At 45.2% G+C, this 26,573-nt stretch overlaps 1 protein-coding gene across 1 annotated transcript in view; it reads left to right on the forward strand.

The window, feature by feature from the left end:
- Window positions 1-26,573, forward strand: part of PREP (prolyl endopeptidase) — a 103,223-nt gene that overhangs the window by 15,011 nt on the left and 61,639 nt on the right. The window contains exons 3-6 of the mRNA XM_037012298.2: window positions 6,860-6,993; window positions 8,103-8,233; window positions 10,065-10,274; window positions 14,833-14,954. Coding sequence (XP_036868193.1) covers window positions 6,860-6,993; window positions 8,103-8,233; window positions 10,065-10,274; window positions 14,833-14,954 — 597 coding nt within the window. The remainder of the gene's footprint in view (window positions 1-6,859; window positions 6,994-8,102; window positions 8,234-10,064; window positions 10,275-14,832; window positions 14,955-26,573) is intronic.

Consider the following 26,573-nt stretch of genomic DNA (forward strand, 5'->3'; position numbering starts at 1 on the left):
TAAAAAAAGAAATGGTTATAGGATTTACAAGTTATTCACTTTTAATTTTTAGTTCATTAATTTAATTTCTCTTGTTACTTTAAAACTATTTGAATGTTTATTTTAATTGCCCTCATTCTCATTTACTAGCAAGATGCTGTCAGTGTAGATACCTTTTAAAGGCATTGCCAGCCAGCGTTTGGCAAGCTTCTGGTCGATTCCTCCTTTTATAGACTGTTCCTTTTCAACCAACCTCACCTTGCTGAGCAAACTGAAGAACTCTTTAAAGAGCTGTATTGGTCAGAACTCTTGGCTACCAGTGCCTGAAACCTAACTTACACTAGCTCACATCAAAAAAGGAACTGAGTGGCTCACATAATTGACAACCAGGAAGTATGTTCCTTTAGGCACAGCCTGATCCAGAATATTTCTGGAAACCCATGTCTCTTTGCACATAGATATTTCTGGAAACCTGTGTCTCTTTTTTCCTTAGATCGTCTGCTTTTCTCTGATTGTTTTCTTTTCAGGCAGCCTCTCCCAGGTGGTAGGGAAAGATTGGTCTTGCCCCTTTAGGTTTTACCCAGCCCTCATAGCTCCAGATCTCCTAAGATGACATAACTTCTACCTTCCAGTGTTCATGCCTGTCCCTGAAAGAGGATTCTGGTTGCTTTGCCTGGGTTCCTGACTGTTGTGTATAGATGAGAACTGATGGCAAGACTGCTTATGAAATGAACAGGATTCACTTATATGAAGAATGTAGAAAGGAGCATCGCTAGACTACAGAGCTGTCAGTAACACTATGTGACAGATAGTGGTGTGAGCCCCTGGTACCCGGAAATGATAAAATTTGATCAAGAGGCTAAACCCCAAACATCCTGAAGCCACAGTTGGCACTTTGCACACACAGCCCTTTTATTGGGATGCAGAGTACCCACTGGGCCAGGCCTTCCCCATCGACCACACCCATCACTGTCCTGCAGCACTTGCGCGTGCGGGCACCGACAGTCTCCCAGGCCTGTTCGAGTTACACTCCCAAACTCAGTGCTGCGGCACTAGATCAGGTCAGCACCCCCACGTGAGAGGGAGCCAGGAAACAAGCCGAGGCCCGCGAGCAGCAAGCCTCCTCCTGCCTGGGTCCTGCCTGGCCCTGGGCCCGCCCCTGGATCTAGGGGTGGGGTGCTCTGGTGGCCAGCAGAGGTCACACACCCCTCCCCCTCTCCATCAGTGGAACTGCTAAAGGAACAGAAAACCGGTGTCACCTCCACATGTTCTTGCCACGTCTCATGAACTTTATTCATAGTCTTATTTTTTTATTTTCTAAATATTCTTCTTGCCGTTGGGATTCCTTCATGGATAAAAGAATTATTCAAGAAGGGATGTGTATGTGTTTGATTTCTTCATGATCGGGTTCTTAGTTAGGTTTGGATTTGAGGTGCAAATGTCCTCAGCCCCTGCAGTTCCTGGTCAGTGGGGGTATCCTGGAGAACTGAGCCCAACGGGGCTAACGGGTCAGCTTCCCAGGGGCTCCCTGCTCACAGTGAGACCTGAGAACAAAAGAGGTGTTCTGCTTCCTGTCCTCTGGACGGACAGCACCTGGCTCAGTGGGGGAACAAGCTGATTTGCCCAGGCAGGGACAGGCGGAGAAGAAGGAAGGAGACCTAGTGGGCTTCTGGAAGGCCCCACCAGGCCTGTAAATCACGTGCAGCCGGACGCTCACTGTGACCTTCCTTGCCTGAGAGCGGATGGTCCCAGGGAGAAGAGACGGATCCACTCTGGGGTTTTAATGTTGAAACACAAGGCCAGTAGATGTCAGGCTGTCACCGGTTGGATTTGATACTTCCCCTGCTTGGGAGTGAGCGGTGGGTTTGCGGGCCAGGAGGGAAGGGCACCTCCCTTGGCTGAGGTTACTGGCATCGTGGAGACAACGTGGTGGCCTGCATGAGCTTTCCTTCTTGGGATTTAAGATTTGCTTTGTTTTGTGATGCACCACTGATCTGTGCATGCTCGGTGAGTCCTGGGAAGTAAGGGGCCCCCTTTTCTCTTTTCTTGCTACGGATTCCTCATATTAGTCTTGTGAAGTGCATTATTCCATCCCTTTACAGCCTCAGTTTCCAGGTGTGTTTCCTGAAGCAGCCGCATCCGACTTTCTGCTTGGCAGGGCCTCTAGTTCCCGCGTGACTGTGCACCCCCCCTGGCCCTGGGTCCCGCAGGCTTGCAGCACCGGCCCCGGTCTTCACTGGTACTGGGGAAGCATGGCAGTTGATGTCTGTGTCCTGTTCGGGAAACAGTTTCCCCTTCAGCTGGTCTCCTTCAGCACTTAACTCTGTCCCTGATTCATCTTTTTAATCCCATGTTACATAACTGTGGTGGTTTTTTATATATATAAATAGTTAATGAGTATGCATCATTTTTATTCATATATGTAAGAATCGTAGTTGCCAAAGGATTAGAGGTATTTTGTGGATTAAAATACAGCACATGAGACAACAGCTTGAAGAAATTCTTTCTGAAGACAGTATGGGAAGGGGTTTCCAAGCTCTTAAGCTGAGTGGCCTCTTGCCAGGTAGCTTGGCTTTTTAGTATCATTATTATTTTTAATTTTGGTAAGGGCACTTACCATGAACTCTGCCCTCTTAAAGCGCTGTGTGTACAGTAGTGTCAGTGACTGCAGGCACAGGGATGTACGTCAGATCTCTATAGCATGCCCATTTTGCATTCCTAAAGCATTACGTTGCCCAGAAGCTTTCTACTAGGTAAGGCAAATGAGAGATGCCAGCAAGATTTCTGGTTTTGCACAGCTCCTTTTGGAAAATGTGTTCATGTCCATCCACTGCTACGAAATCTAAGCTGTTGAGCCTCCTTACAGGCTCAGCTGCAAGCCCCCCCAAGGGCTTGCAGGATGCAGCTATTTTCATCATACCCTGGAGTGTGATGCGATGCCCAACTCCTTGAGGAACAAGACTTATCGTTCTCCCCACCTGCTTCTTTATCATCATGGAATTCCTCCAGTTTTGTTTTTTCTATCCTTAACCCTTTTTTCCCTTTCACCAAATTCTTATTTTTAGACTAAGAAGCCAGTCACCCATAAATGACCAAGAAGGTCTTTTCCTGGTTAAAATATCAGAAATATTGGCATTTCTTGGAACCCTGAATTTCACAGTCTCTCTCCCCAAAATTTGCCACCACCCCCATGAAAGGGATTTGCCAAATTTACAAAGATGCACGTAATGAAAGAACTTGGAACTTTTAGGAATTGGAACACTGATTGGTTTTGCTTCTAGATATTTGACGTAGAAGGGTGCAGTCTTAAATACTGCTATTTAGGGTGATTGGCCAACGTTTGTGGGTGGGAGGTGACAAAATTGGCCGTAATAACCCTAGAGTAATTTACTTATATTGTAGCACTATTATGCCTTCCTTAATGGCTTCACGAACATTTGAAATGAGCAAAGCCAGTGTCTGCTGTGGCCCGAGGTGGACTGTGTCCCAGCAGTGCTACCATGTGATTGTACCAGGAGATGTCAAAAAGAAGAAAGCAAGAAAGATGACGGGAGAGCAGTGCCCCCTTTCCAAGGAGAAGGAACTGAGGTTGCCTGTGGCCTTGGGCCCACCGTGGTCCTCCCAGAGCCAGGACAGGGCTGGACGTGGCCTCACGCACACAGATTGAACGGGTTAGGGGAATGAGTCTGCAGGGCCTCCTCCACAGAGGGCCCCCCCAGTGGAAGGGATGGGGCCGGCCAAGCCCCTAAGCGTGGCCTTCAGAGTGGGGGCCCGTATAACTGGAATGGGGAGGCCTGGGGAGGCTCCCCCTGGGGAACAGCCATCAAGTCCTCACACTAAAGAGTGCTGTGCCCATTTCTGCGGGCTGGCCCTGCGCCATTTAGAGACCAGGCATTCTGTGGCCTCAGCTCCTGCTGGGCACTGGCCCACCTTCCTAAGTGGCCTCCTCGGTCCGCTTTGCTGCCCTGCAGCCTTTTCTTGACCCAAAGCAAAGGTAGTTCTTTTTAAAAGGCAAGCCAGGTTATGTCACTGTCCCCTTGCCCAGTCCTAGCTTGTTTGCCCTTTGAATGGCAATTCAGATGGCACCTGCCCGCCGTCTGCCTGCGGCTGCCTGGGCCGCTGCTCACACGCCCTCTTCCAGCCCCGCAGACCTGCTCTTTCTGGCTCCTGCCGCACTTCCACCCTGGGGCCTGCACTTCCCTGGGTCTGGAATGCTCTTCCCGTCTTTGTGTGCCTGCCTCCTATTACCTGTCACCCTCAATGCAAAACCTTAGAAGAGGCTCCGAAGTAAGTGACCTGCTCCCCAGGATCCGTGGTAATGACTGGTTTTTAAATTTGCAAACCGCTGCAGACTGATATTTGTGTGAACTGTGGCGGAGACGGCCACAGTGTCAGTACGTGCGGCCCACCACCCAGGCCAGGTGCTTGGCTTAGCAGATCGGACCAGCACAGGGTGGGCACTGCTGGGGGTGGCCACATGCCTCCTGGGCGCTGATGCCCTCTGCATCAACACTGGAAACTGCCTCTGGCTTGTGTTGTGTCTCCCCAGTGGAATGTCAGCTCTGCAGTGGCGGGGAGCTTGTCTGGGACGCGCCCCACCTCCCTCCGCAGTACCAGCATAGAGGTGATGCGCACCGGCCAGGGGCCTGGTCAGGGCCTCCCTGACGCTCCTGCACCTGCTGAGCCTGCCCAGCCCAGAGGCAGGAAAACTAGGGGGCCCAGGTTCCCTGCTCCCCCGGGTGGGTCTGCCTCATCGCCACACCCAGGGTCATGGAGTCGGGCCTGAGTCACTCTTACAGTGACTGGAATAAAGTAATTTGGCGATGTTCCTAGCTCACTGGCGACCTTGACCCAGGGGCTCCATTTCCATGTTTGTAAAGTAGGAATGGCCTTTCCTTCTGCCACCAAATCAGGAAATGTGCTCACTCACACTTTGTGAGCTCCAAAATGCTGCCCTGGAGAGGCTTCGCAGCTATACACTGATTTTGTAACTAAAAAATGATGATTTTCTCGTTGACTCTTTTTACTGAGGCTAAGTGCAGTTTAGCAGACGTTTTCTGTAAAGGCCACATGCTAGATATTTTAGATGCTGCGAACCATGTGCATCTCGGTTGGGTTTTTGTTTTCGTTTCCCTACTCTTAAAAAATATAAAAGCTATTTTTAGTTCGACTGCCATAGGGAAGCAGGCCCGGGTGAGGTTTGCCAATCCCCTTATGATAGGCAATTGGAATTGTATTTCTGTGGGACTCCGTAGCTGTTGTTTTCTGTTTGAGTGAAATAAATGTGACCTGCAACGGTTTTATTTTTCTTGGGAATTGGTCCTCTTGCAAAAAATGTTTCATCATTGTAGTCATGCTTTCTACTCATTCTCTCTCATTTTCAAGTGCATTATAAACATTAATGCAATTTGCAACTGCTACCTCTGAATACAGAATCATAGGTCTCCAGCCGGGTTGGCGGTTTGTGTAGGAGAGCCCATGGGCAGACCATGTTGAGCTACGATGTGCCCTCAGACCTTAAAGATCCACCTAGAGCACATTCTGATAATAATGTATTTTTGTCTGCCATTCAAAATAGGTTGTGTTGTTAATTTCCTGACGTTTTCTGCCAATTTACCTGTGCATAGACATCTGATTAAAGCTCCAATTGAAATACAGAGGAGATACCTTCATTCTTATTTCATTTCCTATAAATAGCCAGCCATGAGTGGTTTTGAGGCCAAGTTTTCATCACATTGTACACTTTCTAACTGCTTGGTTACAAGTAGGGCCTGGGTACAGGGTGTTGTGAAACGGCCCCTGCCGGGTTCTCCGGACTCCTGCAAGTTTCTCTTACCCTCTGCGAACCATTCTTGACATTCAGTGTTGCCCATCTTCCAATTTTTAAAAAAATACTCCTTAGTTTCAAATTTTAACAAAGTTCTCTAAAGTTGGCAAGGTAATAGATCTAAGAAAAATAGTAATTCAAAAACAAAACTGATAAAACAGGGTGTAGGTATCTCCAACTTATTTCTTTAACTCTGACACGTTTTGGGGTCACCGGCTGCTAAGAGGCTGATGGTTTACTGGCAGTGCATGATCTTAGCCGCAGCCCAGCGTATTTAAGAGTAATTTAAGACTAGACTCAGAAGCCAGCTGTGCTGCCTGCTAGCTGTATGATGTGGGGCAGAAAAACCACTCTGAGACTCAGTTCCCCATCTGTAAGGCTGGGCTGAAAAAGAACCTTCTGCATAGAACTACTATGAGTTCTAAATGAATTCATACATCCCTGGTACATAGTTAGTGCCATGTAAGCATTCGTTATTTGTATTTATTGAGGGGAAGATACATGTTCACCAATACATATTCATGAATAACATTCTGCAATGAGTTGAGTTTGAGCTCCTCAGTTCTTGTCCCAACGCAGGAAAAGGCAGAGACACAGCAGCAAAGCAGAGCTAACACTTTATTTGATGCCCTCCAAGGGAGGAGTGGGCCAGAGTCGAGGCAGACAAAGGCCCCGAACTTTTTGGTGGGCAGCTTGTCTGTGGCATCCCATCTAGGAGGCTCCTCTGGGACTGGAGCGGGGCTATTTGATGTACAGGTTCGTCTGCACAGCCTCTCTCGGTGGGCATGCCCTTTCCCCACACTGAGCTGTGATGTGGGCCGGTGTAATCGTGCCCGTGGGGTCTGGTTGGAGAGGCACTTACCTCCCTTTGTTGTCTCCACATGGGACCTGGGCCGAGTCTGGGGGGCTTCCTCTTTGAACCTTACCTGGGGGGCTTCCTCTTCGAACCTTATCTTCCACTTTCCGTCTGCTCACGTCTATCTTTCTACCAAAGAGCTCCACATGGGAAATTCTTATCTTTGACTTCTTTGCCCTTTTAAATTTTCTCTATAGGCTTTCGTGGAGGCCCAGAACAAGATCACGGTGCCATTTCTCGAGCAGTGCCCTATCAGAGGTTTATATAAGGAGCGAATGACTGAACTGTATGACTACCCCAAGTATAGCTGCCACTTCAAGAAAGGCAAACGGTATGTGAAGTTGCTTTCATTTCATTTTCGTTTTACTTTTCTCAGCGAATGCGTTCGTAAGTTTTAGATTGCAAAAATTGTAAATAATTGATCAGTTTCTAAAACGAATTCATTATGAAGTCAGCTCATTTCTATGCTTGACCATGAGAATAATGTTTTTGGTCTATTGTCCAGATTCTTAAGATAAGGATTTGATAAGAAATTTAATAGAGACATTACGTCTTGGAAAGAAATCTAGATGGCAGGAAATTATTGTTGTCTATAGCTAGTAAGTAAATAATGAGACAGGAGGTTTCACAGACAACAAGAGATGCGTTCGGCACTAAAATGAATTCACTTTGGCTTATTCCAAGTTGAGAAGATTTTATCATGTGCATTTTTCCCATCCAGGAATGGAAATGGGCCAGGAGGTGGCACCTATTTTTTCACTCTTTCTTGTTCCTCTCTCCCCTTCACATCCACTTAAATGTACTGTCTAATTCTTCTCTCAAGTCTGGAACCACTGTCACAAAAAACTATATAGGGATCAACAAAGTATGATCTACATGCCAAACCCTGCCTGCAGCCTGTTTCATAAAAATTTAAATGGCACCCAGACTTGTCCATTCACTTACGTATCATCCACAGCTGCTTTTGTGCAACTGCAGAATTGAGTGGTAGCAACAGAGGCCATGTGGCCCACAAAGCCTAAAACATTTGCAGTCTTGCCCATGACAGAAAAGTTGCCAACCCTACCCTAGCAGCCAGCCTAGGGGATGGAGCCAGCATTACATTTTAGAAATTCTCCTTTCTTCTCCACTGAAAAGGAGAAATTACTGCTTTATTTGTATATCAGTTTTAATTTTAGTGAGCAAAGAAAACAGTCTTTGTTACCTTCATCAAATATGCAGAATTGCAATGACTGATTTGAATACCTAAAGCAATTTAGATAACAAACTCTAGGTACAGGGAGATGGTGGGACCTTCCGGCTTATTCCCCATGTCCTCGGAATGGCCTGTTTGCAGTGGGACCTTTGTATGTTTTTCTTCTTGCTTTTTATGTGTTTGATTTTACTACTACATGAATAGAAAACTCCACAGCTAAATAAAGACCATCTCTGCCCCCCCAGGTATTTCTATTTTTACAATACAGGTTTGCAGAATCAACGTGTATTGTATGTACAGGATTCCTTAGAGGGCGAAGCCCGAGTGTTCCTCGACCCCAACACGCTCTCTGATGACGGCACCGTGGCGCTGCGAGGTGAGTGACCCTCAGCCAGGCGCACCGGAGACCCCGGGCCCTCCCTCACTAGCGGCTCCGAGTCGGCGCAGGCCCTCCCCTCTGAAATGCAGACAGAATGTGTGCCCTACTGCAGGATGGAGGCCCATGCGACATCAGGACAGCTGATTTGTATTTAGGACACACGAGCAGTCACATGTTCTACTGATGGCATGAAGCAGCACGGGAGAGTAGTTCACACTGGACCCATGTTAGTTTCAAGGGGCTTCTGGAATCTTCCAGTAGTCTCATCATTTCCTGTGACATCTCTGAGACCTCTCTGTGTTTGGGAAAAAAATCTTCTGGAAGTAAGTGAAGCTGTATAAAGAATGTTCCAACTCTAAATATAAAACAGGAAAGAATATTTATGAGGTCTGTTTCCTTGGCGGTGGGGGGACTGATCAGAGTCTTAATTGCTAGTCAGTATATTAGAATTAAAAGCAAAGAAACACAATCTTTTAGAAGTCCGATGACATAGTAGCCTGTGCCACCAAGATGCAAGTTTTATATGTTTTGCCTCGGTTGCTGTGTCTCCTGCATAACTCTGCCCCCAACGTAACCTCCTCTGCAGCCCATCCAGGTGGTCAGCCCTGCTCTGTGCCGTAAGCACGTGTTCTACGTAGGGAAGCTGGCTGTTCTCTGGTTCTGTGGTTTAGTAACTGTACACTGAGAATCATCTCATCAGCATCCTAGATGTTTTTGGTGAAGTTAGCCAGCATTTCCCCTGTAGCATCTTCTGTTTTGGAGAGAAAGCACCTTGTAGATTCAGCCTTGCGGAATTCAGCACTTTGAACACAGAAGTCCTGTAACCAATTAGGTGGGAATTAAAGAGCCCCATCCCACCAGATCTGTGCAAAGGTCCCTTCGTGGTTCCCCTCATTCTTTCACCAAATAAGCAATGTATGAAAATGGTGACCCATTATCCGATTAGTATTAAAAGTAATCAGTATTGAAAATAAGGTGCCAGCCAGCTTAGTAAGAATGTCCTTCCGTGGGTTTGAGCTTGGAGTTATAAATGAATTTACTAGACTGGTTCTGTGCAGTCTGTACCCAGTGTAGGAATTCCTTTAGTTTCCACAGAGGCCATCCTGTAACTCATTCAGAAGGACTCTGGTATCAAGGGTCTCACTGTTGCTCTGATCATTAATTCTAGTCACTTTTTTATGGAATGCGTGTCATGCACAGGACCTAGTGGATGAAAAGGGAAATTAGACATGAGTCCTAGCCTCAGTCCTTGAGTTTTCTGAAAATGGTATTACAGGGACATTATAATATGGGTAAACATTCAGATTATTTTAATAGTATATGACTTTTTATTTCAAATGAAAATGTTTTCTTTAAATTTTTCCCAAAATTTTTCTAATTACATATAAATAATTTATGTTGAATTAAAAAGTGGGTATTTTCTTCCCATCATGTCCTAGGCTATTTTCTGCATTTCTATACCCACCTGTATGAGCCCAGATAGTTCATAGGAAGTCCCAGATGAGCTCTGCTTTTAACTGAACCACTTTTTGGGTTTATAGAAATTTAGAAATGGAAGCATCTTAGCGGTCATGTAATCCACAACTTCATTTTACTGATGAAGAAACTCAGACATGGAGAGGTTGGGAAACCTGTCCGAGGTTGTAAGGTGCCCTGCTGTAAACCTGGGCTCAGCGCCGAGTTCCTCTCTACCAGTTTCCTGGCCTTACGTTGCTGCGTTCTGCTCTGTGTATGACGGAGAGCTCGGGCCGAGGGCAGGGGGCGGCAGGCCAGGCCAGGAGCTGTGTCCTGGCGCTCCCTCTCTGAGGATTCCTCCTGTGTCCCTTAGGCTATGCGTTCAGTGAAGATGGCGAATATTTTGCCTATGGACTGAGTGCCAGCGGCTCAGACTGGGTGACGATCAAGTTCATGAAAGTTGATGGTGCCAAAGAGCTTCCAGATGTGCTGGAAAGAGTCAAGTTCAGCTGCATGGCCTGGACGCACGATGGGAAGGGAATGTTCTACAACTCATACCCTCAACAGGATGGGAAAAGTGACGGTAAGTTAAGACTTAAGGTGCAGCACCTTTCCCATGAAATAAAAATGTGACTTAACGATTTTCAAAGAGACACTAAACCCTACATAGAGGTTGTCTGGCCCAGCACCAGGTTTCCTCAGAACACGTTGTATCAGTTAGCACTGTTGTGGAACAGATCACCCTAGAACTTAGTGGCTTAGAATAATTTGTTTTAGCCTGTGAGCCTGTGGCGTGGCCTGGCGGTTCTGCTGGGCTTGGCTTGCTCACATGTCGGGCTCAGCTCTGCTCCCGCGTACTCGCTCACCCTCTAGCAGCCTAGCCGAGGCTTGGTCAGATGGCAGTGCAGCAGAAACCCAAGGGTGAGGGCAGAGGGGCACAAGTTGCTTTGGTGCCTAGGCTCTGCCGCTGTGTAGCATCACTTCACTGCTTTCTGTTGGCCAGAGTAAATCATAGGGCCTGTCCCTGTTCAGGGCACAGGGACACAGATACAGGGACCTGAGGAAGACCGAGCCATTACTGCAGTCTGCCCGTCACAGATGTGTTGTATCTCTCAAGGGCATCGTGGAGAAAATGGATTTTTTTTTTTTTTTTTACAAGACCAACTTACTTAATGACGTTGAGTGTAAAATTTCCCTACTGCAGAAATCCCATTTCTTCCTCTGACCAGAAGTTACAGGTCATCTGTTTGCCTTGATCTGGACACTTTTCTCCTTGGTAACTTCTAGGACACACCTTTGTTCTGCAGGTGCACCAAGATCCTTTTGTCGTCGAGTAGTCCCTCTTCCTTTCTGCCTTCATTCCTCATCTTCCCAGATGGGAAGGGCCGTGTCCCTTGCACCTGTAAAACTGTCAACGCCATGTTCTTCTCTATGCTGCCCCGTCCTGGGCGCTCGGTACTTTCATCTTGTCTTGGTTGGCCTCTGCAGGGGGTGGTTCGTGGTCCCTTTGTGGCAGACGTGGCGCTGGGGGGTGGAGTCTTGGTTTCTCGTCGCCCTGGGCTGGCAGGAGGCGCAGCTCCCCCATCGCTTGCTGTGCACGCTGTCCCCCTCCCATGACTCGCTGCATCTTTGTTACCTTTAGATATGCTTTCTTCCTTTTTACCTCCCCGCTAGTTGAGTTGGGAATAAAGCTATGCTGTCCACCTTTTCTGGCTGTTCGGTTCTGCTGCCTTTAGATGACTCCTGCAATGCCTTTTTCTAAAGAACACTAGTGAGCTATAAAGAGTTGCTAAGGCAGGCTTTTTCAAGTGTGTTGGCTACAGAAAGGCCTCCGTGCTCTCACTGAATCAGCTGCCTGTGTTGAGCGTGCTGTTGAATCAGAAAATGTCGTCTCCTTCCATGTTCTGGGTGGCTGATAAAGGACATAACTGGCCATTTCTTGTTAGAGGATAATATTATTAATTTGTGAAAAATGTGAAAATTATTACTTAGCCTCAGCTTTCAGGGGCAAAAATAGTGACTCTGTTGTGACTGAGTTAAGAAAGTAAGACAATGAAGCAAAACTGAAGGAACAAAACAGCAGCAGACTCAGAGACTCCAAGACGGGACTAGAGGTTACCAGAGGGGAGGGGTGGGGAGGGAGGGACAAGGGGATTGTGGGGCATCGTGATTGGTGCACATGGTGTGGGGGGGATGATGGGGAAGACAGTGTAGCTCAGAGAAGACAAATAGGGACTCTGTGGCATCTTTCTACACCGATGGACAGTGACTGCAATGGGGCATGGGGGGATCTCAATAATAAGGGTGAATATAGTAACCACACTGTTTTTCTTGTGAAACCTTTATAAGAGTGTATATCAATACCTTAATAAAAAAAGAAAGAAAGAAAGAAAGAGAGAGAGAGAGAGAGGGAGGGAGGGAGGGAGGGAGGAAGCAAGCCAGCATCTTCTGCCAGCCATAATTTTGCTGCCCTCCTGTCGAGAGGACCTCAGAGCTTCTCAGGTTGTGCGGTGGAGGGACTTCCAAGCAGGACTGAGTAATTCTGACTCTGTGCTTCATCACCAGTGTTCCTGGAAAATCCTTAGAAAAGCACCAAGTATTGTAAAGCTTTTTTTATCTTATGGTATTAACTTCTTCTCCCTTGTCCTGAAAGCTTGGTACATTTAATAATGAAAAAAAACGAAGCTCATTCTCAGCACCCTGCAAACTGAGCACAGATGGGGGGATTCCTTCAGGGTGTGCCCAGCTGCTTCTTAACTTTTTAAAAAATGGACCGTCTTTGAGAGCATCTAGGTTCACAGCACAATTGAGCAGCAAGTGCAGAGCTGTCCTGTGCACTCCGTGCCCCAACACCCGCACAGCCTACCCCGTTATCATCATTCTCCACCGAGTGGGACCACTAATGAGCCGACATCAACACATCATAGTGACCCAAAGTCCATACTTTACATTAGCACTCGCTCGTGGTGGCGTATGTCCCAGAGGCTTGGCCATGGTGTCATGATGTTGTGACATGTACCCACCAGTGTGGTCTCACACAGAGTAGTTTCACGGCCCTAGTAATACTCTATAGTAATACCCAGCCTCTTTATCCTCTTTCCCCACTGCCTGCTAGCAACCACCGATGTTTTTAGTGTCTTCATAGCTTTGCCTTTTCTAGAATGGTCTGTAGTTGGAATCACACAGTATGTGGCCTCTTCAGGCTGGCTTCGTTCACTTAGTAATATGCACTGAAACTTCCACCTTGTCTTTCCATAGCTCAATAGATTATTTCACTTAAGCATTAAAGAATATTCCATTGCTTGGATGTACCACAGTTCATCCATTCATTTATTAAGGAGTATCTTAGTTGCTTCCAGGTTTTGGCAATTACAAATAAAACTGCTATAAACATTCGTGTGCAGGTTTTTATGTGAACATAGTTTTCAGCTTCTTTGGGTAAGTACCAAGGAGTGTGATTGCTGAATCCTATAGTAAGAATATGTTTAGTTTTGTAAGAAACTGCCAAACTGTCTTCCAAAGTAGCTGGACCATTTTGCACTCCCACCAGCAATTAATGAGGGTTTCTGTTGTTCCATATCCTCGCCGGCATTTGATGTTGCCATTTTATGGGTTTGGGCCATTTTAAAAGGTGGTGCCTACTTGTTTTAATTTGCATTTCTTTGATGACATATGATATGGAGTATCTTTTCCTGTGCTTATTTGCAGTCTGTATATCTATCTTCTTTAGTGAGGTATCTGTTAAGAACTTTAGCTCATTTTTTAATCAGGTTGGTTGTTTTCTTATTGTTGAGTCTTAAGAGTTCTTTGTATATTTTGGATAACTGTCTTTTATTAGCTATGTCTTTTGCAAATATTTTCTCCCAATCTGTCGCTTATCTATTCATTCCCTTGACAGTGTCTTTCACAGAGCATTTTTTTATTTGAATAAAGTCCAATTGATTCATTTTTCTTTCATGGATCGTGCCTATGGTACTGTATCTAAAGTCATTGCCAAATCCAAGGTCATCTAGATTTTTCTTCTGTGTTATCTTCTAGGTGTTTTATAGTTTTGCATTTGTATTTAGGTCATCGTTCCATTTTGAGTTCCTTGTTGTGAACATATAAGGTCTGTGTCTAAATTTATTTTATTTTATTTTATTTTGCATGTGGATGTCCCATTGTCCCAGGACCATTTCTTGACTGTCTTTTCTCCATTGTACTGTCTTTCCTCCTCTATCAAATACCAGTTGACTGTATTTGTGTGGGTCTATTTCTGGGCTCTTTACTTGGTCCCATTGATCTCTCTGCTCTTTTGCCAGTACCACCTTACTTGGATTACTTGTGGTAAATCTTGAGGTCAGGTGGCTCAGTGCTCCAGCTTTGTTCTCTTCCTTCCATATGGTGTGGGCTACTTTGTTGCCTGTCCATATAAACTTTAGAATCAGCTCGTCAGTATCCAAAAAACAATCTGAGGTGTTTTTTCGGGGCTACATTGAATCTATGGACTAAGTTGGAAAGAAATGACATCTTGATAATATTGAATATTCCTATCCATGAACATGGGACATCTCTCCATCCACTTAGTTCTTTTTTATTTCTTTCATCAGAGTTTTGTGATTTTCTTCATACAGATCTTGAACATGTTTTGTTAGTTTTGTACCTAAACGTTTCATTTTGGGGGATTACTAATGTAAATGGTGTTATTTTTTTCAATTTTTTTTATTGAGTAAAATTGATATATTAGTTTCAGGTGTACAATATAATAATTCAATATCTTGAATATATATTGTGTTTATATTATGAAATGATTACCACAACAAATCTAATAAAAATCCATCACCATACACAGTTACAGATTTGTGTTTCTTGTGATGAGAACTTTTAAGATCTACTCCATTAACAACTTTCCAATATGCAATAACAGTATTATTATCTATAGTCGCCATGCTGTACATGACCTCCCCAGTGGTATTATGTTTCTAATTTCAAATTCCATTTGTTACTGGTGTATAGGAAAGCAATTAACTTTTGCATATTAATCTTGTATCCTGCAACCAGATAGTCAACTTTTTAAATGTTTCTAACATTATACAGTATGGGTGGAATAGATTTTCTTAAAATTGTCAAATGCATTTCACATACATTTTTACTGCCTTTAGGCACAGAGACATCCACCAATCTCCACCAGAAGCTCTGCTACCACGTGCTGGGGACTGATCAGTCAGAGGATGTTCTGTGTGCTGAGTTTCCCGATGAGCCTAAGTGGATGGGCGGCGCCGAGGTATCGTACTGCTCTCAGACTCCCCCGCGAAGACTGGGTCTCGGGGATTGTGTTTATGGATATTCTTGTATGATGACCTTTATGTCCCTGGAGCACATACTCTTTTGTTAAAAATACTGGCATTCAAAATGACTCTTAATAATGTAGATGATGAAACTTTTAACTGTCATCTCAACATAAAAACCTAAACACTGGAAGTATTGGTAAGTATGCATGCTTCTGGTAACATATGTAAAAGTAGAGAATAACAAAGTGAAACAGGAACATTTTGAAACTCAGAATCCTGTTTCTCAGAGGTGAGGAGAGTAGCCTGGCAAAAGTTTTCTTTGCACACGTAAGAACATGGTGGCAGAGAGAGAGGAGAGAGAGTACATGTGTTCTCCTTTGGGCACATAACTGTGTTCTTCCTGCATATTGCTCACTTGTTACACTACTATTGATGCCTTTTTTAAGTTACTATATTTTATTCTGTATCTTGAGAATCCACTGTGAAAAAACTTTGAGGTACTTGGAGTAAGAATTTAACTCTTGGTAGTTCATTTCTGGTACTGAGAAATATCTTTTTAAAGAAAAAAACATTTGGAATGTTCCAGTGAAGATGGGCTCTTCCATTTTTGGTGGAAATGAGAAATCCACTAGAATCGTTTCGGCTCATTGAGACACAGTTCTCTGAGACAGAAATTTGATAAGAAAGGGACATTTTAAATTTGAACTTCTGTTCATGGGTCTGGTTCATTGGGGGATACAATAGGAATCCAGGGTATTTAGTCCATTGCTGTTAATAGGCCTTATTCCAAATTGTCCTTGTATTTGTTTTTCTAGACCAGGGGTTGGCAAACTATTGCCTGCAGGCCAAATGTGGCCTACTGCCAGCTTTTGTAAATAAAGTTTTATTGAAACACAGCCATACCTTTTCTGTACATATTGTCTGCAGCTGCATTTAAGCTGCAATCACAGAGTTGAGGACTTACCACTGGAGATCATGTGGCCCACAAAACTGAAAATATTTACTTCCTGTCCCTTAATAGAAGAAATTGACCATACTTTGATGCAGTGTGTTAAAAGGGACTTACATTTTATTACCTGACTGTGTCCTTTTCTCACGCTTTTCTTTCCCACCTAACTGCCCCCACCACAAGCTTTCCTTGTGTCACTACTGCTGGCATTTCTCTCCCATATTTGTTTTTCTTGACTTTTCTGACTTGATTTGTCAGCTTTTTCCCCTTAGTTTTCATCTTAGCACAGCTTCTCCTCATACCTAAGGCTTCTGCTCATGGTGGATAATAGGTGTTTATTTATAAAATAATGCACATTGTACCTTCATCTGAGTGAAGCAATTAGAGAGATAAATATGCTACAAAAAGGCATTTTAAATGTCAGGTCATGTGTTTCTCTTTACCTTTTTGGTCAGGGAGGTGCTGATGGGGAAAACTGAAAATAATCTAGTTTAACAATCTAATTTTATTCCCTCTTAAGTTCTTCCTACAATCAAAGACATGCTGTCCTGGAGAAATTTCTATGCTTCAAAGCTAATCATTTAATTTTAGAACCAGACCTATTTTAATTAAAGTAATATTGTTTGGTTGATAGAGTAACATGAATATTGGAAATAAATGCCAGAGAATCAGTATTATTTTAGTCCATTGGCCTAGTAGAAAACCCGTGGAACACACATGCAGCTCCAATTGCTTGGGTCTGTTAGCATTTCGTTGAAGCAGCTAGCTTTTTTCTCTTTTTTACTTTTTAAAAGATTGTGGTAAAATAGACGTAACATAAAATTTACCAGTTTAATCGTTTTGAAGTGTACAGCTCAGTGGCATTAAGTACATTCACATATTGGGAAACCATTACCACCATCCATGTCTGAAACTTTTTTCATCTTGCAAAGCTGGAACTGTACCCACCAGACGATAGCCCTTCACCGCCCCCCAACCCCATCCCCCAGTCCCAGGAACCACCAGCCCACTTTCTGTCTCTGTGTCTAGGTACCTCGTGTAAATGTCATACAGCCCTTGTCCTTTTGTGACTGGCTATCTGACTTCGCATAATGTCCTCAAGATTAGTCCATGTTGTAGAATTTCCTTCCCTTTAAACATTGAATAATATTTCATTGTGTGTATTTGCCATTTCTTCTTCACTCATCCATCGATAGGCACTTGGGGTGTTTCCATAGCATTATTGTGAATAATGCTGTTGGGAGCAGCCAGTTATATAGAGTGGAGATATATCACTATATGCATTTAACATAAGTAATATTCCATTTTTCTAGGCAACTGAAAAGAAAAGCAGATTTAATTAGTTTAAGCAAATCCTCTACCATTTGTTAGACAAATGTTTACCTCATGTAACTTGTCTGATAGAATCTTAACCCAAGCCTTGGGGAGGAAGTGATCATTCCATTGCCTGGACAAAATAAAATACCTGCAAGGGTGATGAACTTGGAAGCCCATAGCTGGGACCGCTTACTGGGTGTGTTCGACCCCACAGCGTGTATCTTCTTAGCTACCATGAACTTGGCCTCCCTAGTCAAAAGGAAAGAATTCACACAAAAACATTAACAATGACTATTTAAAGAATGGCAATAACTTAAGGGATGCATCTGTACTGCACAAAATAATAAACGAAAATGGCTAAATATAAAAAAACTGAAGGGACTTATTAATGAGTCCTAAGGAATTTTATATTGGGTTTGGGCCTTAATTAGCAAGTTACTTGGAGGAAGTCCAAGAGAACCAGTGAACTCAGGTGAACACAAACTCAGTGCAGACTTCCCTTAAGTTGTATTCCAGCTGCTTGGCAGCCTTGTTGCAACAGGTGACACCCCCAGGTGCCGGCATTGGTGGGGCAGATCCTGCTGACGGTGAGTGTTTCTGTCCTTCCTCACCCCGCTACGCGTGCACTTTCTGAGCTGAGAGGACCTTCTTGCTGCCTAGAAGAGCACCCTTTGTCCCTTAAACATGAGGGCTCTAGTTCTGCAGGTGTGAAGCCTTTAGAAGCCTCAGCCTACCCTGAATGGATGGTTCTGTTCCAGGTCAGAAACATCTAGATCATAAAAAGAATCTCGACGCGGCAGGTTCTCGTACCCACATAGGAGGCATGAGGTAAAGCCCAGGGCAGTCCTGAAGCTGGCGCAGCACCCACCGGCTGGGCCAGAAGCACCACGACTGGCACACAGCTGAGCAGTCACGGCATTCGCTGGGCTGCAGCCATGGTTTACCAATAGCCTGTACTGACTGACCTGCACGCACCTTGGAGAAAGCGGGCAAGTCGTCTTCCTAGCCATGCACCAAGGGCATGTGCCACCTTGTTGCTTTATCTTTCAAGCGGTTGCTTTGGGGATTATCGTTTTGACCTAGTATTTCATTAGGACACATAATGGTGTCCGTGAATGGAGAGCAAGTGTTGTGGTGGGCAGGGGGGATGTACCTACCGTGCAAAAGCCAGGAGGTTCTCACTCTGCCTACCTGTGTGGCCTTGGGCAAGTCGCTGCCTCTCTCCACATCTGTTGCCTGCATTTCTCTGGGGCTCTTGCAGCTCTGAAAGTCTGTGGTTGGAGGATTTACCACAGCATCTCATAGATGCTGAAACGGGCTTCCTGGGTGAGAATCAGCCTCTGGATAGGAGAGTGGTGGGGTGCGCAGCGATGGGCTCGTGGGTGGGGTAGGAGGGGCGGGGGCTGAGTGGCCAACTGAGCGCATGGGTACGTGTGAATTTCTGGGGTGAGCTGCCATCCTCCCCACTCTGGCTGCGCAGTCCAAGTCCAAAGAAGACTTGCCTTTGTAGCCTAGACGCTGTCTCCTCTCTGGAATCTCCCCCCACCAGACTCCCCTCTGCCTTCCCCTACAGACAGGTCTCTGTTGCCTTGGGCAGTCCGTAAGTGATTAAGACACAGCCTTAATATGCCCATAGTCACCTCTGCCCGCATCTTTCCCTAGGAATGACCATCTTCCAGTTGGCAGCACCCATAGTTTTCTGGCCACTTTTGGTTATTAGAATTGTTACTGAAGATCAATTGTGGTCCAACACAAAATATCAGTCTCTGCACCTTACGTGCGTCTTTATCTCCCCAGCTCAAGTGCAGTGGGCACATGGGGGCCTAACAGGTAGGGTAGGGACTATTCAGTCCCTTCCTTGGTTATTTAGTTTTTTCCTTATAAAGACTTGGACATGAATAGTCACAGCAGTTTTGTTCAGGTAGCCCCAAATGGACACAACCCAAATATCTGCTAACAGATGCATGAATGAACAAATGGTGGTACATCCGTACGATGGAATACAACTCCACAGTGTGAAGGGATGGACTGCTGATACACTCAGCCACAGGGATGGATCTCAGTATGACTGTGCTCAGTGAAAGAAGCCAGAAAAGAGAGAGTACATAGTGTTCAATTCCACTGATAAAACGCTCTCTAGAAAACGCAGACTAGGCCGTAATGGCACAAAGTGGATCAGAGGTTGCTTGGGATGGGGGCAGGGAATGTGAAGAACAGGAGGGGACTTCGGGGGGTGACTTGCCTGGAACACTGGACTGGCATTTTACAGGTAGGACCATTCTGAGCCATGACAAGACCTCCAGTTCCCTCCCCGTGATTATTCATCATGGACCAGTGTTCGCAGTGGTCACCCAGGGAGGGCGAGTCAGAGAAGGGGCACAGGGTCTTAGGCACCAGAGCCATGTGTTGTCTCCTGGTTCCTCGCTGTCATGACGTGCGTCCAGGTGCCAGCTCCTTGACGTGTGTCATGGCTTCTTGTTGCAGTGAAATCCCCTCAATTCTGGGAACCTCTGTTCTGTGATCCCTTATGTGGATTAGAAACTGTGGCTGACCTTTTGCATTGCCCCCCGAAGTTTCTGCTCCCGGCAGGATTCACCTGAGTTCATGCCGCTCTGCGCTCCCCTTCTCCATCCTTCAGCAGGGACTGTTCAAGATGGCTGGAGGCCAGCCGGCTGCCTCTGGTGCCTCTGGTCCCAGGGGAGGCTCCACCCTGCAAGGGCAGGTGATGTTCCCACTGCCCTGCTCACCGGCCAGCCAAGCGCCTGCTGCCCTCGGTCCCTCCCAGCACCTCCCAGCCTCTGGGATCACAGGGTGCGCCCCTGGGGAGCCAAGTGCCGTGCCTGGTGTTTGGCTTGGAGGACTGTGATGCCAGTTATTATTCAGTGTAGACTACAAGGCTTCAGTGGGAGGGCAGAATGGTGGGAGGATAGAAATTGCCATATTTTAAAAGATTCTGTTGGACAAAAAAAACAAAGAAAATATTTATTTTAAAGTGATTTGTAGAGCATTTGGATAGAAAAAAAAGAAATCAGATATTTTGAGGCACTTTTCCCAGCAGAGGGTGCTCTAGAATGAAGGTTCTAAAATGCACTGAGTCCCCTTAGAAGCATCAAGGAGAAAACGCCCAGCCTCCTTGTGATTCTCTCGCTGAATCCTACATTGAGAACCTAATTCTACTGTACCTAATTCTTTAAAAAAAGAATGTTCTTTTTACAAAGGTAATCCTAATCTTAATATTTATCACATATTTCCACTACCCATTTTTGATAGGTTCACTTGTGATCTCAATAATTTAAAAATATATATATATATATTTGTGCACACATTTTTATATATTACACATACAGTCACATGTGAAACCATTGCCTGATGCTTTCTCTTTGTGGGCACTCAGCGAATTGATTTCCTTTCCTCTCCTGCTGAAGTTCATGCACACAGAGACCCGCTTGGCCTGGTGTGCCCCCAGCCTCGCCTTACAGACCAACACATCAGTAAAGTCCTGGTGTTTCTCGGGGAACTCCTCACCTGCCCCTTGCTCCCCAGGTGGTTTTGACTCGGAGCAGTAATTGCTCAAGGCCCCCTTCCCTGTCAGCATAGTCCCCTCAGTGCCTAGTACGCCCAGCCCTTGGGTGTCCACTCCATGAGGGCCAGGCAGTACTCAGGGGCAGAGACAGGCAGGCTCTGGCCCTTATGGAAGATGTTCTTGTTGTAAACGGTTCTACCTAAACATTTTTAAATAAAACAACGAAGCATGGGAGCTCATGATAGAATTTCCACCATGTTCAGTTTGCGTGGCATCTTAAAGCCACCATGTCCTCTTGACCTTGAGCCTGAGGCTGCCAGCATATGCTCCTGTTGGTGACCCTTCATCTGCTTGCGCTGTCCCAGGGAGCTCTGCACTTCCCTCGAGCTTCTAGAGACTTCTTCCCTCTAGTGCTTGTCTTCGTATGAGCCCTGGGTGGACTGTGTGTCCAGGGCTCACTGCCTGTGTCCTTTGTCATCAGCCCTGCACAAAGTGAGAATGGTGATTAGCATGCAGGAAAATCTCAGCAGCATGGCTGTGAAGGCAGCAAAGTCAGGAAGCCAAACTGAAGACCATTTGGGGTAAAGCTAGAAGGTGGTGCCACTCTGTATATATGAAGCAGCCCCGATGGGAGGGTGGTTCTTGTAATGGTAAGGTTGGATTTGCGGGCCAGCCACTTTCTCACATGACCCCCCCTTATTGCTCAGTAAGGGGGAATAGAAAACAAACAAATAACCAAGCTTATCTGCCAGAGAAACAACCAGGTAGATTAGAAACAACAGTGGCTACATCACCTCAAAACCTACATTACTCGTTCTAGTTTGAATGGGCTTTCTTTTCCTAGAACTTTCCACTATGTCTGTTTCTGTCATACTAAGCAACACATTATATAATATCTGAGTTGATTTTATCCCTCCATTGCTAAAGTACGGTGATTTAATGTTTATTGGAAATGTTCCCTTATGACTACCCCTGTATTTCTGTTACTTACACTGTCTCCTAGTTTATTGCAGATCCTTAATGAGTCCTGTGCATGAAAAGCCATCAGTAGAGGTGATTAGTTTGACACTGATAAGTTTTCCTAGATTAAGTTTTGGAAACATACTTAGTAGAGCTTTTGCTTTGATTCACAACTGTTTTGAAAGGGATCCAGAAGAATGCATGAAATTGTGAAGTTTTCTGCTCTGAGAGGAACATGATTAACTCTCAAAGTTATTAAAATCCATTTTCACTCCTTTTGTTAACTTCCCAGACAATTTTAAGTCTCATTGCTTTTTAGTATAGTTATTTTATACACACAGTTAATTCTCTTATCATATTACATAAAAGAGCACACTTTCCTCAGTTTGAAAAAATGCATTAGATGCAAATTCTCCACCCTCTTTTTGTTGAATTCTAAGTGGAAAAAATTACCTACATTAAAGAAATTTCATGTCTGTGACTTGGTTATTAATGTAACACCACAAGACTATGGAGTCCAGTAGCTCTAGCATAAAAGGACTGAGGAGTTTTTCTTTGAAAATGGTAGGCTTGATGAAAGTCCACATATTCTATGTACATATGTAAATATTGGTTATGTGTCCCTTTGTTTTGAGAGACAACTTTGTAGACAGTTAAACAACTGGGAGTATAAAACATTAATAAGTGATCTTTCTGTTTTCTCTTAACATGAGATGCATGAAGAAAAGCTAGCTTATTCCAGTCACTTGGGAAGCCCAGCTGTTCTTTTTATACAGTACTGAGACCAAGAATAGCCAGTCATCAGCTTTAAAATTTGTATAATGCTAGTAATAACAATGGGCTTATTGTTTCAAATAAAATGGATCCCATTCTCCAGAGAAACTGTCATAGACATATTAGTTTTATTTTCTGTTTACTTATGTAAATTCATATTAAACAAAGAACAGCCCAGATGAACCGGTAGCAGAGCTGATGACCTCTTACGAACACACCTAGCAGCGGGCCGGACTCTGCTCTGAATGGGTGGCTGCTGACCCCACATGAAGTATTAACTGAAGGCGTTTCCTAACAACATAGTCTTTGGGACCAGATGCCCCTGGGGTGTGTGCCCTGGATTCCCCTGGTTTTCGGGCTCCTGGGTTCCGAGGGGTTCCGTTCCTGGATGTGCTGGGTCACGTGACCTGTGGGGGCGGGGCGGGGGTGGGAAGAGGAACCTAAATGCCCTTTAAAGTACAAACTCCGTCTGATCGTTTTGGGTGGCGTCTATCAAGGTTTCTTGGGTGAGTAGCACTATCTCGGGGCTGCGTGACCGCACCGGATGCACCATCAGTTTCTCGGTGACTTAGTGTGGCTTCTTCAATGCAGATGCAAAGCCTGGAGCCCCTTCCGCCCGCCCCGCCCCGTGGGAAGTATGCACGAGACGGCAGGGTGCCCGGGTGCCCTCCTGGCACCCGGAGGCCAGCCCTCGGAGAGCGTGCCTCCGGCCCGCGGGAAGGACACCGGGATGACAAGCCAGGGCGGGCGGACGGAGGTCCGAGGAGACCCGGCCTGGCGCACGTCTGTGGGTCCCGCGCGGGCCCGCAGGGCGGCGCTGTGCTCGCGCGCCGCGTGTCCCGGGCCTTGTGGGCGCCCCGCCTGCCGCCCCGGCCCGCAGGCTGCGGAGGTTTCAGGGCAGCTCTGCCACAATGTCCCCCGTGCCGGGGAGGCTGAGGCCGGAGGGGGTGAGCCGTGGTGCGTCCCTGCCAAGACCGCAGCCCGGGAGCTGGGCCAGCCCGTCGGCGTTCTCCTAACCGGGGCGCGGGGCTCTGGGCCTTCGTGGCCCTGCACAAGCCGGTCATCCCTCGTGCGATGAACCCAAGAGAACTCGTGGCCCTGGGAGGGGTGGCCCTGCCCAGCCTGAGGCCGAGGCCTGGGGCTCCGTGCCCCCGCCCCGCCGTGCGCCTCCGGGGTGCAGCCCGCTGTCGTCGGGGTCTGCTTGGGAGTGGTTACCTCCAGCCCGGGTCTGGGCCGATACCCGTACCTCCATGGCAGCCGTACGGGTGGAAAATCCCAGGAGCCACTTTAGAGGAAGGCCGCTTCTCTATCACTACTCGGGGGTCACCCCTTCCCAAAGCCTGCCCAGATCTCACCTTTCCTCCCGGCTCTCCTGCCTGGCAGGCGCTCTTCCCTGCCCTCCCGCTGTACTTTGCATTTCCTGCCCGTAAGGTTCTGCAGCGTTGCTTTATCTGCGTGCACGTGTGTGTGGGTGTGTGTGCGCGTCCCACCTGGGCGTGAGCTCCTGAAGGCCCTCTGCTGTTGATGGTTGTGTTCCAGAACCTGGGTTAGCAGCCGCAGACGGCCAGAAAATGATGGTCGGATACGCAGCCCCCGCTCCGACTCCCCCAAATAGTGGACGGCTGTGTCTGGTGGCACATATTAAACTATGTCTTTGATAAAGCAGACGGAAAGTTAGCTGGTATCTAGATTCTTCTGTTCAAACCAGACGCCTTCGGTGGCAGTCGCCGTCTCTTATCATCCACTCCAGCGTCAAGGAGTGGCCTTTGGCTTTGTTTTTTTAACTATCAAGGTTCCACTACTTATGGATAATAAAAAGCTAATTACTAGCAGATTTCCAAATTTATTTAGCCCATCAATAGAATGCCACAGCCTTTGCTCATCTCATTTTTCCTTTTTCTAAGTACTTTTATTGATACAGATGTTACTGCCATCTTCTTCCTTAATTAACATTTTCTGAAGATATCTAATCAGTTAATTAAATGTAATTTCAACAAATGACATCCCAGAATTAGATTGTCTAAGTAACTTGTATCTAAAGGGAAATGCTTTTTTAAAAATTCTCAGTAATAAGAATGGTGAAGAGTTTTAGCTTTCATTCTTCTTACAAATAGTGGATTTAATATTAACAAATTAAATATTTCATTTACAGTAATTCTTAGAATTTTGTTTTCATTAATTAACATTTATTTACATAAAAGGTAGATCTTCATAATAAAATCATTTTGAGTCCAGGAAAATATCTTTGAAATAGTGTAGGCATAAAATAGAAGGAAGCTATGAAAAGCACAGATTTAAGAATTACATGTATCATAATGGGTCAGACTAGGGTTATTGCAACCTTACTGCAAGAAGTCAGTGCTTTTGAATCAGATTAATTGCTTCCACAGAGCAGTTATTCTAGCTGATGTTGTATTGTTTATTCTATGACTGTTCTAGCTGTCAAACTGTTTAAAGGAAAAACAACAATACTGTGTGAACTGGAACTTGACACTGTCCCGTGAAAGCCTAGTGTGGTCCCTCACTGTCCTGCTTTTCTGTTTTCCTTTCATCTGGATTTCAGGGAAGTCACTTTATTCAGATGAGATTTGAGTGCCCTCATCAACATTTTTGTCTCTCCCCCACCCCCAATGATTAACAAAATTTATTTAAAAAATTGCCTTGAAGTAGTCTGAATGTGAGGCTGTGGTTAAATACACATTGTTACTGATTGAAGTTTAGTGGAAGAAAGTGTATTTCTAATTTGTATATTTTGGGGCAACAGTAACTTAGAAATGACTTTGAAATATGAGACTTTGAGCACTTGACAGCTTAGAGTTGTTTAGCTTTGCTTAGTGGCTGTGGGATCTCCCTGGATTGTGACAAAGAGAGTTATAGTGGAAAAGACTGACTTAATGGCACTCCACAGCCACGTACCTTGGGACTTCCTGCCTTGGATTAAACATAAACCGCAGCAACTATTTAGTCCAGCCAGAAATGCTGAGGAAAACTCATTCGATGTGCTTGGGACAGCTGTCAGCGCAGGTTTGGTGTGGCTCGCGCAGTGGGTTTTCCTGCCCTATCTTTCTGTTGGCTGAGTCACGACAGCTGAACTAACTGTCATTTGTGATTGATGTGACTTTAAGCCCTAAGCTGGAAAGACTCTGCCTTCATTTAAAGAACAAGAGAACAAAAGTATGAAATATTATTAATGAGGCTGCTTTCCCTTACATTCAATAAAGTTATGATTGTGAAGTTGCTGCTGATATTCTTAATACAGGACAGTTTAAAAATGAGGAGGAACTAAAATTCCAGACATTGGTTTATTAGTTGTCTAGATGAAAAGCTTAAGGAAAACCTCTGAAAGACTAGAAATAAAATATTTGTGATTTCCCAAGTATTCAAAGAAAGGAAAAGGTTTATAAAGAAATTTACATGAATGCAGTGCAAAGAGGAAAGGGGGAAAGCAAGGTAAATAGAATAGTCAAGAGTCTGGAAGCCAAATACATCAGCTGTAACTGAAAACAGAATACAGATTCTTAGATAGAGTTTCTAAAACCCAGTGAAGGTGTATGTTCATATGCAAGAGACCCACTTAAAGGTCTTTTCGATGAGAGGTAATTTGGATATGCATTGAGGATGAGAATGGAGAAAATAATTGAAATCAGAAATCAGGTTTCTCAAAACTGTCTGACATCTTTAAAAAGACTATAAGGAGCCTAGAAAAAAGATGAAGAGAATGCACATGAGTCATTCAGTATTATGTGTAGTTTGTGACAAAAGCTCAGAAAGCAAAGTATGATTCATTTTGGGGAAGGGAGACTGCTTCAGAACTTAAAAAATAGCAAGAAGAAAGAGCAGGCAAATTAAACCAGACTTCCTAGAATCTTGTAGAAAACTGTTCACTTCCTCGGAATCCTGCTGATGTCTCAGTTACCCATGTGCTTTAAAACAGTTTTATCTGAGAAAGAGATGTTTAACTTTTAACATCCAATCTGCTGCCAAGTGTTTGAAAATGCTAGACGTTTTAGACATGCGTGATTTATAAATGCAGAGAACCTGACTGACAGACAGCTGGTCTAGCTAAATGAACCTGTAGCTAGAAAGTGG

This window comes from Manis javanica, chromosome 13 (genome assembly GCF_040802235.1).
Source record: "Manis javanica isolate MJ-LG chromosome 13, MJ_LKY, whole genome shotgun sequence".
Lineage (NCBI taxonomy): Eukaryota > Metazoa > Chordata > Mammalia > Pholidota > Manidae > Manis > Manis javanica.